This window comes from Portunus trituberculatus, chromosome 41, assembly GCF_017591435.1.
Source record: "Portunus trituberculatus isolate SZX2019 chromosome 41, ASM1759143v1, whole genome shotgun sequence".
NCBI classification, from domain to species: Eukaryota; Metazoa; Arthropoda; class Malacostraca; order Decapoda; family Portunidae; genus Portunus; species Portunus trituberculatus.
This window is the reverse complement of record NC_059295.1, coordinates 37,500,539-37,513,432: the sequence shown is the minus strand read 5'-3', so window position 1 is coordinate 37,513,432 and position 12,894 is coordinate 37,500,539. Positions and strand designations below refer to the sequence as shown.

The following is a 12,894-nucleotide window of genomic DNA, read 5'->3' as shown; positions in this document are numbered from 1 at the left end:
CTATAAATAAAAGTTAGGTTAGGTTAGCCTGGGAAAGGCAACAAAACATGAAGCAACAATAAATAAATGAAAAAAAAAATAACAGCCAACAAAGTGAGACTTCTAGCCCATTATAAGTAACCAACTCCCTGCTACATCAGTTGTTAAGTTAGGTTCTCAGGCTACTCCCTGCTGCAGTATTGGTTAATCTAACTTAACCAAAAGTGCACTAGGTTAATATTTTTTTTTCACTTTATATCGTATGTAAGTCATCCTGGTCTATATATAATATATAGATGCATAAATGATACCTAACAAAAAAGTGAGACTTCTAACCCTTATAAGTAACCTACTCCCTGCTACAGTAGTGGCTAATCTAACCTAACCTAACCAAAAGTCCACTAGGTTAATAGTTTTTTTTTCATTTACATCATATGTAAGTCATCCTGGTCTATATATAATATATAGTGCACATATAATGGGCTAGACCTGGATGGAAGGAAGGAAAATGCTTCGATCTGTCATATAATGGCTGAAAATAACCTTATTCTACTTCTTTATTTGTTTGCATACACCAAATAAAACCTAACAACTATAAACTAACATTATGATAAGAAAATGTGCTTACCTGGTCCAATAATCGGAAGAATAAACTTCAGTTCTTTTCTTTTTTCACGGGGCTGGCACATGTAGAAATGTAAACAAACCAACAGAAATGAAGATCACGAAGCGCACTCCGCCCCTTCCGACATACCAACCTTTCCGCTAGTGGTCCGCACGAAGGGGGAAGGGAACGCACGGTTTGTTTACCAGTTGACTCTGGGGTCCCGTCATGTGGTTCCTTCAGGGAAGGGGGAAGGGAATGTTTATCCCTTCTGTACCATGACGCGTTTCCATATCCATTGTGCCTAACTATTTGACGACTTTATACAGCTTCAGAAACTCATGTGGGGGATTGAAATAGTGAAAACTGTGGCCATTAAAATTCTGAACGCCTTAGACCTCTCTCTCTCTCTCTCTCTCTCTCTCTCTCTCTCTCTCTCTCTCTCTCTCTCTCACACACACACACACACACACACACACACACACACACACACACACACACACACACACACAGCAGTTAACTATTGGTGTGTAATAATCTTGTTCAGTTCTTGAGAAACAGTTAAAGGCACTAATGAATCCCTTTGCCGTAGTTTCTGGGCTGAGAGTTTACAAACTGTTACTCCGAGATACAAGCTTTCCAGGCTCACACAGCAATCCATGGCTGGAAAAATATTAGGTGGAATGGAGACTGAGACTAAAGAATAAAGAATAAATAGGTGAGTGTCTCAGCTGATAGGTACTGAGCGGAGCGGCGCGAGAGATAGATAGAGAGGGTGGAGGGGGGGTTGGAGGCGGAGATATGAGGAACATGGGGGAGGGGACGGAGTGGGGGAAGGACGAGAAGGTGGAGTGTGGATCGCAGGCAAGCTGATACGTCAGAGGCACCTGTAGCTAATGACAACTAGATACCACTTAAAAAAGGATGGCAGATGTCACTTTTGTTTGAAATACTGGTAGGAAAACTGCTTCGTGAAATGCATACATACATACATACATGCATACCGTACATACATCCATAAATATATACACATATAAGTATATTTTTAACATTGTTGCCAAACGCTTTCGCTCTTAGTGGTCGGAACCCGTAGTGAACCACGGTTGCCATGTTTGTCCTTTTAAGGACAGTCTGTCCTTTTTTGAGCCTGTTTGTCCTTAAGTTTTCTTGTAAAAAAGGACAGTCAAAATCTGTCATTTTCTGTCCTTTTTACAGCAAAATTTATTTATTTATTCATTTTTTCATTGTGAACCACGAATCCGGTCAAACCTTCCAACACGCAGTCAATAAGTTTGTTTCTGCAACTTCCTATCTTTTTATTGTTTTATCACATTTGTTCTTGTGTTATATAAAAATAACCGTTTCGGCTATTTACCGGTACAGTACCGTTAAGGCTGGTACCGGTATTACCGGTACTGTTACCGGAACTTGCCCACCACTAATCGTAGGAGGGGTGTCGCCGGTAGCAATGACGTCATTTTAACGAATTTTGGCCTGTTGTAAGATGTGAGTCAAGTACGTTAACGCGGCGATATCGCACGATGTCGTAGAAGCATTACGACAACCGAGCACTGCATTCGACTGTGGTTAGAGCACTGGCTTCACAAGCCAGAGGACCGGGGTTCGATTCCCCGGCCGGGTGGAGATATTTGGGTGTGTCTCCTTTCACGTGTAGCCCCTGTTCACCTAGCAGTAAGTAGGTACGGGATGTAAATCGAGGAGTTGTGACCTTGTTGTCCCGGTGTGTGGTGTGTGCCTGGTCTCAGGCCTATCCGAAGATCGGTAATAATGAGCTCTGAGCTCGTTCCGTAGGGTAACGTCTGGCTGTCTCGTCAGAGACTGCAGCAGATCAAACAGTGAAAGTGAAAGGGAAGAGTCACGACAAACAAAGCCATTTCATCGGGCGTACGATGACGTACGATGACAAACAATGACGTTATAGAGAGATACGATGTCGTTCGGGCTGCTAACGACATCGAAGGAGTAAAAAATCTTAATATTAAAATACTGAGTTACGACTGGTCTTTGAACACACGTTTGGCAGTAACGCACGAAAACGTTGTCGCTAGAATCGTCGTGACCAATGTGACAGCTCATGCGTTGTCGCCAGTTAAAAAAAAATAAATAAATAAATAAAAGAAATAGAAATAATGATGTCCCATCGTCGTCGGAAGATCTCTTTGGGACATCCTTAGACATCGCAGGCCCATTGGACATGAATGAGTATGGAGGGGCCGCCTCCGACACCAGGAGTGAACATCCACCTTCACACTCCCACGAAGGTGTACGGCTTTCGTTTTGCGTGTCCTTCTTTCACTGAAATGCTCCCAATCGTTAACGACAGTCGGTCTGTACGACCGTCGGGGGCGTCGTAGTAAAAAAAAAAAAAAAAAGCTGTAGTGTGACCCCAGCATTAGAAACGCACGATAGTTAAAGAAAGTTTTTACCTACCTATAAATGTCAAGAAAAAGCAATGAAGGTATACTAAGATAAACTATAAAATGTATATCTTAATCACGTATCTTAGCATGGTGTATAATGAATCGATATAAACTTCCTTGATATGCATTCTCTAGCATAGTACCATTTAGAAATACATTTGATTGTGCTCCTAATAACCCTTCTAACAGAGAGAGAGAGAGAGAGAGAGAGAGAGAGAGAGAGAGAGAGAGAGAGAGAGAGAGAGAGAGAGAGAATGGATAAGAGCTGGCGTCAGTCAGTGAGTGATTAGGAGAGAGTGGGGCTAATCATTAATGACTCTACGTACTACGTACATTGCAGTTCATGGTTACTACACCGGGTTGCTCGTTGTCCAACCCGTTTATCGTATGTACCTTGCTGGCGACAATACAGTGAGTAGTCGATCCCACTGAGAATGAGCCAAATGACGAATATACTAGACTAGATGATATTAGATTGATTCAGCATATACTATAGTTCCTATGGGAGTGGTGGTGATGGTGCATAGTGGTGATGGGCGGATTTTAACTTAAGTACAGACGCTTGTTTGTTACTCACACCCTCGCAAACTGTGACGATGTTCGCGATATGGCCGGTCTGCTCGCTCTCTCTCTCTCTCTCTCTCTCTCTCTCTCTCTCTCTCTCTCTTAATGGCGAGGGTCAGGGAGGAGAGCATGATGTTTTGATACTTGAGTAACATTTCTGTTCCTACTGGCATACTGTGATGTGAAATAAATTGAATTTAACTTAAAGTGAACAGACTTAGATCTCGAATCTAGATTCTAGACTCTAGAGTCTAGAGGGACGATAAGACCCTATAAAGCTTTATAAATTTAGAAATTTTATATATTTTTTTAATAATGATAATCTTTTGAAAATTTATTGGGTTGGGGCAACAAAAGTATAAATTAAAATAAATGCTCTAACCATGCATATTTTTATATATGACATTACAGTGCCCCAGGAGGAAGACTCATAAAAGACCACCATGTTTGTCTTTCAACATATTTTTAGATAATCCTTCCTTTTATGACCGTCATCATTAATGGATGGCTGAGAGAGAGAGAGAGAGAGAGAGAGAGAGAGAGAGAGAGAGAGAGAGAGAGAGAGAGAGAGAGAGAGAGAGAGAGTGTGTGTGTGTGTGTGTGTGTGTGTTCACGTTGGCATGATAATAGTCAGAGACCGGGATGAAGCGATGTAGGTCAGAGAGAGAGAGAGAGAGAGAGAGAGAGAGAGAGAGAGAGAGAGAGAGAGAGAGAGAGAGAGAGAGAGAGAGAGAGAGAGAGAGAGAGAGAGAGAGACACTGCTCTTAAATTTATGATCATGCATGGTAAAAATGACGAAACTTCTTTAGCTGAGAGAATAACATCTAATTTGTTCGTACGTAATTAACATTGCAATCTAACTATCATGTATAATCTCTTCACTCCATTCTAAAGTAAAATTAGACATTTTTATACAATTACGCTTCTAAAGTAAAAATCTATCCACTATTCCTACTTTATAGTCTTCTAACTGTAGTGTATCTTAATTTCTTTGCTCATAATTAGTTTCTGTAAAATGTGCCCGAGAAATAAGTACGATGCGTCTGCTTCATCTCGGTGGCTGGCGAGACCCTCACAACTCACCAGGGACGACAAAATTATCGTACTTTATTCCAGGTTCAAATACATCGGCAATAAAAAGACACCCATTACCTTTGTTCAATATTTTGGAGAGTCACATGAGCTCGCCACAAGTCATGTCCTACAAACACGAGATGATGGGTAGGGAGATGCTATGTCAGGCAGCGGAGGAGGGGAGCGGAACCAGACCCACCTCCTGTGCACTCTGGGTCATGGATCACTGTCATTGATGCTTCAAGAATGTCTCAGATATACGGATCGAACCAGTGACTCCCATCATCTTCAGAGAGAGAGAGAGAGAGAGAGAGAGAGAGAGAGAGAGTTGATTATATTGTGCACAAATACATCAAACTAATACGCTGTATAAGAATCAAAATATGATATTGTACAATTGGTTAAACTCAAGAGATAACTGATAACTGAAAGTAATGTCCACCAAAGCGTGAGCAGCAGGCAAGGATAATGTCAGTCTGCGGTTAAGAGATAATGACATACGCCGAGAAGAGAAAGACCGCGAGGCAGCAGACTGTCAACTTCCGGACAGTGAAGACGGTAGTGGTCCAGAGAGAGAGAGAGAGAGAGAGAGAGAGAGATTCTTCGACTTATAGTTAACACGAAGTCCATCTTATCAAGAGCTTACGTAACAAAGTATCACATATTTCATTTGGTAGGAGTCAGAGATTTACCGTAATCACCACCAGTCCTGAATGTTTCATGGCGCTCAATTGCTGTTTTCCGGTATGCACAGTGTAGCAGTATCGTTATACCAGATCAAGGTCTTAGTGATTAAATACATCTGATAAACCTTGCATGTGTGCTGAATCAAGCCGACGGAAAGTGTGACACACTCCATGGCAACGCGCTGGCCTGTATCATAACAGTCTGTGGTGACTTTGGTAGCGTTTGGAACATTGACGAATGGTATATAGTGGTTCCTTCACCAAAGACTGTACGGGTCTGCTGAAGGTAAGAAAGAAAAATATAGACTTGTATTGAATAGTATCGTGGCTGTGCAGTAAAACGACGGCATTCTTTTATGAGTTTGTCATAACCTAAGGAACACAATAAAGAGACATCTGCCAAGAAAGAAGAAGGAAGAATGAGACAAGAATGGAGGAGAGAACAGATGTGGGAGAGAATAAGAAAGTTAATATCTAATTAGTCAGTTATAGTGATTGATATTGAGAACGGCAATTTTATAAACTCATAAATAAAAAAGTTTTCTAGATTTATGGTATTTTTCTGGATTTGCTAAAAAAAAAATAAGCAGTTTTACTTTTTTAGATTATATTAGAGATCACAGAGACTGGCCACGAGTACGCCTGATGGTTTCTTGTAGTCTCCCTTTTTTCTCTGCGCTACTTGATGAAGCAAAGGCTGAGACCGTCCCCAATCTTCAAGAAAGACAAATAGATGCGCTGGTCATCCCTCAGCTTCTTGTTCAGCTTCCTGACGGCCACCGCATCGGGCTTTTGGTCATCGGGGTCCAGCACACGGCCGTTCAGCACAGTGTTGTCAAAGGCGATGATGCCGCCTCGCCGCACCAACACCAGGCACTGTTCGTAGTAGCGATCGAAGTTTGGTTTATCAGCGTCGATGAAGGCGAAGTCAAAAGTGCCGGCCTGGCCCTCGTCGATGAACTGCTGCAGGGTGTCCGTGGCGGGCCCGATGTGCACGTGGATCTTGTCTGCCACTCCGTCCTCGCTCCAGAACTTCCTGCCTGTCGGGTGAAGAGTATATTGTAGTAGTAGTGGTAGTAGTAGTAGTAGTAGTAGTAGTAGTAGTAGTAGTAGTAGTAGTAGTAATAGTAGTAGTAGTAGTAGTAGTAGTAGCAGTAGATGATGATGGTGTTGTTGTTGTTGTTGTTGTTGTTGTTGTGGTGGTGGTGGTGGTGGTAAATGTTTCATTAAACGTTTCATTATCACCAACAGTTAACTGGCAAGTGAAAATAATAGTAGAATTTATAGTAATTACTGTTACCTCTATCTACGAATTTAAATGTTATATGAATAAACCGACCTTCCTTTGATATCAATACCATTAAGAATAAAAAGGAGCATATAATTTAGCAAATAGACGAGTGAATCTAATAGAAACATTCCAATAATCCGTCACCTGATTCCTATCTCATCTAATCTGTCAATGCAAGACCCAGCTAACCCACAAACTGAGTGCGTCGAACTTTGCAATAGCAGCTGGTAGCCTCTTGCTGTCCTCCTTACCTAAGTTTACATTTTCATCAGTTAAGTCCAGCGCGTGCACTTCACCATCGGGGGGCAGCGCCAGGGCCGCTGACAAGGCACTCGCGCCTGTGTACACACCCACGTCCAGCACCTGCAGATGATTTCAAAGGTCTTGTCAAGTGATCAGTGAGAAAGCGTAATGATTCAGTGTAGGAGAGGAGAATATGTGAAAATTTAGAACAGTAGTAACATTCTTGTTGTAGCAAGTTCGTCAACGATACAAAACTTTAACTGAACCACGCTCGTCAGGAAAATTATACAGAGGAGTGTGCTTAACTGGCCACCTAACCAACCCATTGGTCGTGTGACTGTGCCTGAACACTTTACAGCAATGCACAATGTCTTAAATTGAGGTGGGCTGAGATATGAATTGGTATATCTAGCATCTACATAGTATCTCCATGCGTTGTACCATTACTAGCAATTCTCGTGTGGTAGGGCGGTCCGCTACTCACCTTTTGTCAGGTTGCGCGGAGAGATGACTTTCCAAAGGGCAGTTTTTTACTGCGTTCACTCTTCAGGGAATATATATATATATATATATATATATATATATATATATATATATATATATATATATATATATATATATATGGGGTTATATATGAGATAAATGTCTTGAAACCTCCCCTTCTTAAATTATCTAAGGTCATAGGAAGGTGGAAAAACAGAAACAGGCAGGGAGCTCTATAGAGTCTACCAGTGAAAGGGATGAATAAGAGTACTGACAAGCTCATACATTAGACAGGATTATATAAAAATGGTTATTGCGCAAAACATTCGTCGCGTGATTGGACGATGGGGCAAATAGATGAAGAGTATCCAAAACAGTCAAATATTTGACGTCATCATGACGTTTGTACACACATGAGCGACAGTGTGTGGCAATGACTGTGCATACCGAGAATAACTTCCGGTAGAAGTTATCTATTCGTCTTTTCATACGTTCTTTTTTATTTTTATTTGACTTCCATTTTCTGTACAGTATACGGTGATGGCTGAACACTCGACCTCCGTACACAATGAACAACGACAATCTAATTGATGACTGCGCAAGTCTGTTCCTAAATATGATGCTAAAATCAATGATTGCAAAACCGAGATGATTGCCAATCATGACTGATCGTCTATGAAGCAAAAAGAGGCAGTGTACTTGTATTGTCCCAACAACAGTCGCGGTGATGACGTGGACAGGGAATGTGAGCAAAAGCTTCGTCAAAATGCCAGACTCTAGAGGGAAGTGGAAAGAGTGAAGACAGATGAGTGGACTGTATTCTTGTCTTCATTACCGACAGTGACTCATGAAAATGAGATGCATCCTCTGTGAGGTAAGGCATCAGCGATTTTACTTTTTTTTTTTTTATGAGCGAGACACCAGAGAGGAAAGAGCTAGCTATACATTTAATTCTAAACGGCATTCATGTCCAACACAAGCAAGCATGTTACACTAACAGGTGCCCTAAAGGGTTAGCGAGTGCTGACACAAATGTGTTTATGATTGATCACTTTATTTGAGAGGAAGAGGGAGTAAAATCTAAGGTAATGCAACCAGACAACTAAATCTTGCTGCACCATTGTTGTCACAGGAAAATGGAATACTCTGATCCTTTCTGTGATGTAGTGTAGTAAAGCTGCAAGGGGACAAACGCGCCAAACAAATCTTATTAAACCGGCAGGATGAGAATATGAGTTCCGTACTCACCTTCTTTCCTCCCATGGTGCGGATCAAGTTAGCATTGAGTTGCAGGACCTCCGGCGCCCCCAGCATGTAATATTTGGGGAGCTTGAAGGTAAGCTCCATCAAATTTTTCTGTGCCTCGGTGAACCTGTCGGATGGATGGAATGGCGATGATGGTTTATTAGAAAAGTTTCGGAATGGCTCTAGTGTTGGTCTTTGTGGTTAAGAGTGTATTGAAGGATTAGAATATATGAGCCGTTTTACTACAATGTTCTTCCTTTGTTCACCTGAGGGAGTGGTCGGCAGTGTACTTCACCAACGGGTCCTTGCTGTCGTAACTCTTGAGACTAGCAGCCATCTTTGCTCTGCTGAGGAAAGACAAATAACAAAAATAGGGATTGAGATCAAACATTTACTTGTTTTGTATCTTCATTCGTCTATTCAGTTATTTGTTTTTTATTCACTTTTTTACTCACCTGCTGCTTAAAGATTGGTATTTTCTTTTCATAATAAGACAAATAAATAAAGAAATAACAGTGAAGTAATGTTTGCTTTATTGTAAATATTATCATTATTATTTTTAGAATCGAAAAATGTGTCGTTTTCCCTTATTGATTATTTTTTCTTTATATTTATCCTTACCCAAGCTCCTCCACAGAAAAAAAAAACCCAGCTACCCTCTCTTTCATTTTCTTGAAAAATATATTGACAAAACAAAGGAAAGAGAAAAAAAAAAGACCCGTCATAAACAAGCAAATTTTTTTTTTTTTTATTTTACAATATTAGTTGTACAATGGAGAGAGAGAGAGAGAGAGAGAGAGAGAGAGAGAGAGAGAGAGAGAGAGAGAGAGAGAGAGAGAGAGAGAGAGAGAGAGAGAGAGAGAGAGAGAGAGAGAGAGAGAGAGAGAGAGAGAGAGAGAGAGAGAGAGAGAGAGAGAGAGAGAGACTGGCATATTCTTTTAAGGACTGGCATCTTCTAAAGCAACAGCGAAAAAAAAAATATATATATAAGAGAAGTGTTTTGAAACTCAATACTAATAACACAAACTGAATTATGAACTCTACCCGAAAACCAAATCAGAGGAAAGGAGCGCAAACACCTAACTAAACATGAAGGAAAGCCACTAAGAACATAAGAACAAAATAAGAGATGTTGTAAGGAGCCAGTAAGCCTACACGTGGCAGTCACTGTAGAGGACACACCTTATAGTTACACCTTTACCCACTTGTCATCCTTATCCATAAATCCATCTAATCATCTAAAGCCTCCTATTGACTCACCAGTACACTAATTCATTCATTGTACTACATATACACGCAGGATAAAAGGACTTCACTTACTAGTACACTCTTTCTGGTTCCTATGGTCGCCGCTGCAAACGTCACAGTTCCAACTAAAGGTAAATTGATCGCCTCTGACAGTCTTTTATCTGAGTTTTTTTTCTCTCTCTCCCTGATTAGCACGTTACCAATTAACTATTAAAGCAGGTTATGAATCCCTTGTTATTTGTATTTATCTGCTTATACATTATATCGCTCATCAATATATTCCTTATTAATTCGTATTTCATAAGTTTATATTCTCACTGAAGTGGTGTGCTAATGGCGTGTATGGAGGTATCAGTCGGCCATATACATTTCACATTTCTTCATGGTGCCTCACAGCCTCCCGACATTCGCCAGGAGGCTTATATCAGCTGAGTGGCGGCAGTGACTAAGTGAAAAGCTTCAATCAATGTTATCTGAAAAGGGCAAAGCGTCTCTCTTTTTCTCTTTCTCTCTCTCGATCGATCGATCTATCTCTTTATCGATCTATCTCTCTCTCTTACCTTTTCAATACTGGAACGAATTTTTTATCATGAATTCTTGGTGGGATTAGACGATTTTATTGACATTGTTATGGAAGTCGAAGATTAATGGCCAGAGTCCTCACTATCTTAATCCCCACATAAGTTTCTGAAGCTGTATAAAATAACCAAATAGTAAACAGAATGAATATGGAAATACGTCATAGTACTGAAAGGGTTAATATTTGGTGCAATTTGGAGTGCTAAGCAAAAATAAATAGACATGCTTACATATGAAGTGTTTTTATATTGACTTGAGAGTGCTGACGCAAATGTGTTTCTAACTGCTGACATGACAAAGAGAAAGAAGATGGTAAAACCCAAGGTGACGCAACCAGACCACAAAAAATTCTTGTTGTATCATTATCGACGTAGCTGAGAGGAGCGAGCCGACACCTGCTGCTGTGGTGAAACTTTAACACTACGACTACTGGAACGCATTTTTACCATAACCTTTGGGTATGATTTGACGATTTTATTGACATTAGTAAAGATCTATGGAGGTCAGAAGGTTAATGTAAAGAATCCTCATTATTTTAATCCCCACACAATTTTCTGAAGCTGTATAAAATCAAATATTAGCAGAATGAGAATGTATATGGAAACGCGTCATGGTACTGAAGGGGTTAATCCATTCTGCCACACTTGTATCGTGAAAACGCCCTTGAAAATTCCATCAAATTTTCTTTAATCAAAGACTTTTGATTGTGATGGAAATAATTGCTTGCGTTTTTTCTGGTGCAGTTTAACATTAACAATGCTTAATCCATTCTGGCGCAGTAGAACTATGAAAATGCCCTTTAAATGTTGACCACTTTTCACTAAAGGCTTTTGAAAGTGGTTGAAACGTTACTCCCTTGTCCGAAGACTTAATAGTCCGTTTAATTCTTCTTCTACAGATTTCCATTATTAATGCCTATTATAGTTCAGATTTTCCATCCAAGTAAAGGAAACCGTCAGAATATTAACGAATAAATGGAACAGGATACAGTGTGTCGTCAGCAGTTATCATACCCTTGAGTTACGATGCTCTCATGCATGATTGATTAGCAGAGCGGCTTTTTAAAACGCTGTGAGGGTTGGTAGTCTGTGATTCCGTATACGCTGGCCCTTAGACAGAAACGCTTTGCTTCTTCACCACCCACTACTAGGGAACAGCAGTGATGTGAAATGTCATATTCTAATTGATAATATAGAAATCTTATACATTTGTCAGTGAAGACATAAAAAAAACATCCTTTTAAGAGGCGTGCAACTTCAACAAATAATGAATGGAAAGGAAGAAGTGTTTTAAAATGTGGTGTGTGGCAGCAATGAACATTAACTTCTATTACGTTGCGTGCAGACGCCCACTCGCTTCTATGACCCTTGGTATACAAAATAACATTCCTTAGCTACTTGCCAGAGAGAGAGAGAGAGAGAGAGAGAGAAGAGAGAGAACAATGTATAAGTAAGTAATGGTAAAAGGCACAAAAATGCTATACAGCAAAGGTAATTGACTGCAAACACGTCTTGATTCCCGCTAACCTCACTAAAACAGGACCTCTTACTTCTACTCGTAAATTGTTATGACTGTGACGGAGAAACGAACTGCTGAGAGAGACAACAAATTCCTTGCAACAATGATTGCTTCTTATCGTCTTAAGAGGGTAACATCACGTGGAGATGGTATGTAGTGTCTTCCTTGTTACATTACAAAACCGCTGTCATTTACATCTTGATATCTTCTTTCCTTCACAGTTGGCGTGTCATCCACAGTGTTAGAGGGAAATCGGTGGTGTATAGCCTCGGACGATGTCGTCACCGATGCACTCACCATATTGTAGTGTTCTCTCTCTATGATTATGTTTAGTGGTGTTTAGTTCAGTAAGAATAAGAAGGGACGCGGAAACACCGTATCACTATATAGTCACAGTGTATTTAACAAGATATCCGACACCAAGAAAGCTAACGTCCTCGGCCGAGACCCGCTGTCACCGGCAAAAGTTGACAACATATCAAAAGATAAGTTTACTATTACAAAAAACAAAAACTGGTAACAATTACGGTAATGATGATCATATACATATAATGAAGAAGATACCTAGTCTTTCCAGTTCATACATTCCTCTGCATCGTCCAGACACGAATTTTAAATCAAGTTACCTAAGATCCATATTCGTTTGATCTCAACACGCACAAACCAGGCAGAGAAGAGGAAAAAGAAGTTGGGGAACATATAATACAGTAATAGTAATAATAATAACATCAACTAGCCCTAACAACAGGCTTCCTTATGTGATCCCTTCGTCAACATCATTACAGCATTTTCCATGTGGTCCCCAACTACCATCCATTCGTCTCCTCGTCTTTCTCGTCTTCCTAAATATTTGTGCCTAGTAAGGATGTCCTTTTCTTGCTGTTACTACTGCTGCTTTATTTACTTTTTATCTTTTATCTATTTTGTTTTTATTTTCCT

General features: G+C 40.3%; 1 protein-coding gene across 5 annotated transcripts in view; it reads right to left on the bottom strand.

Annotated features, from left to right (window-relative positions):
• Positions 1–3,840: 3,840 nt before the first annotated feature.
• Positions 3,841–12,894, bottom strand: part of LOC123517138 (probable caffeoyl-CoA O-methyltransferase 2) — a 35,059-nt gene continuing 26,005 nt past the window's right edge. For 4 of the 5 annotated variants that reach the window (XM_045277087.1, XM_045277085.1, XM_045277083.1 and 1 more), the window contains 4 exons: positions 8,877–8,957; positions 8,614–8,737; positions 6,891–7,002; positions 3,841–6,388 (listed from right to left, as the gene is read on the bottom strand). In XM_045277087.1, coding sequence (XP_045133022.1) covers positions 6,027–6,388; positions 6,891–7,002; positions 8,614–8,737; positions 8,877–8,957 — 679 coding nt within the window. In that variant the 3' untranslated portion in view covers positions 3,841–6,026. The remainder of the gene's footprint in view (positions 6,389–6,890; positions 7,003–8,613; positions 8,738–8,876; positions 8,958–12,894) is intronic. The other variant, XM_045277086.1, reaches the window with a different exon arrangement.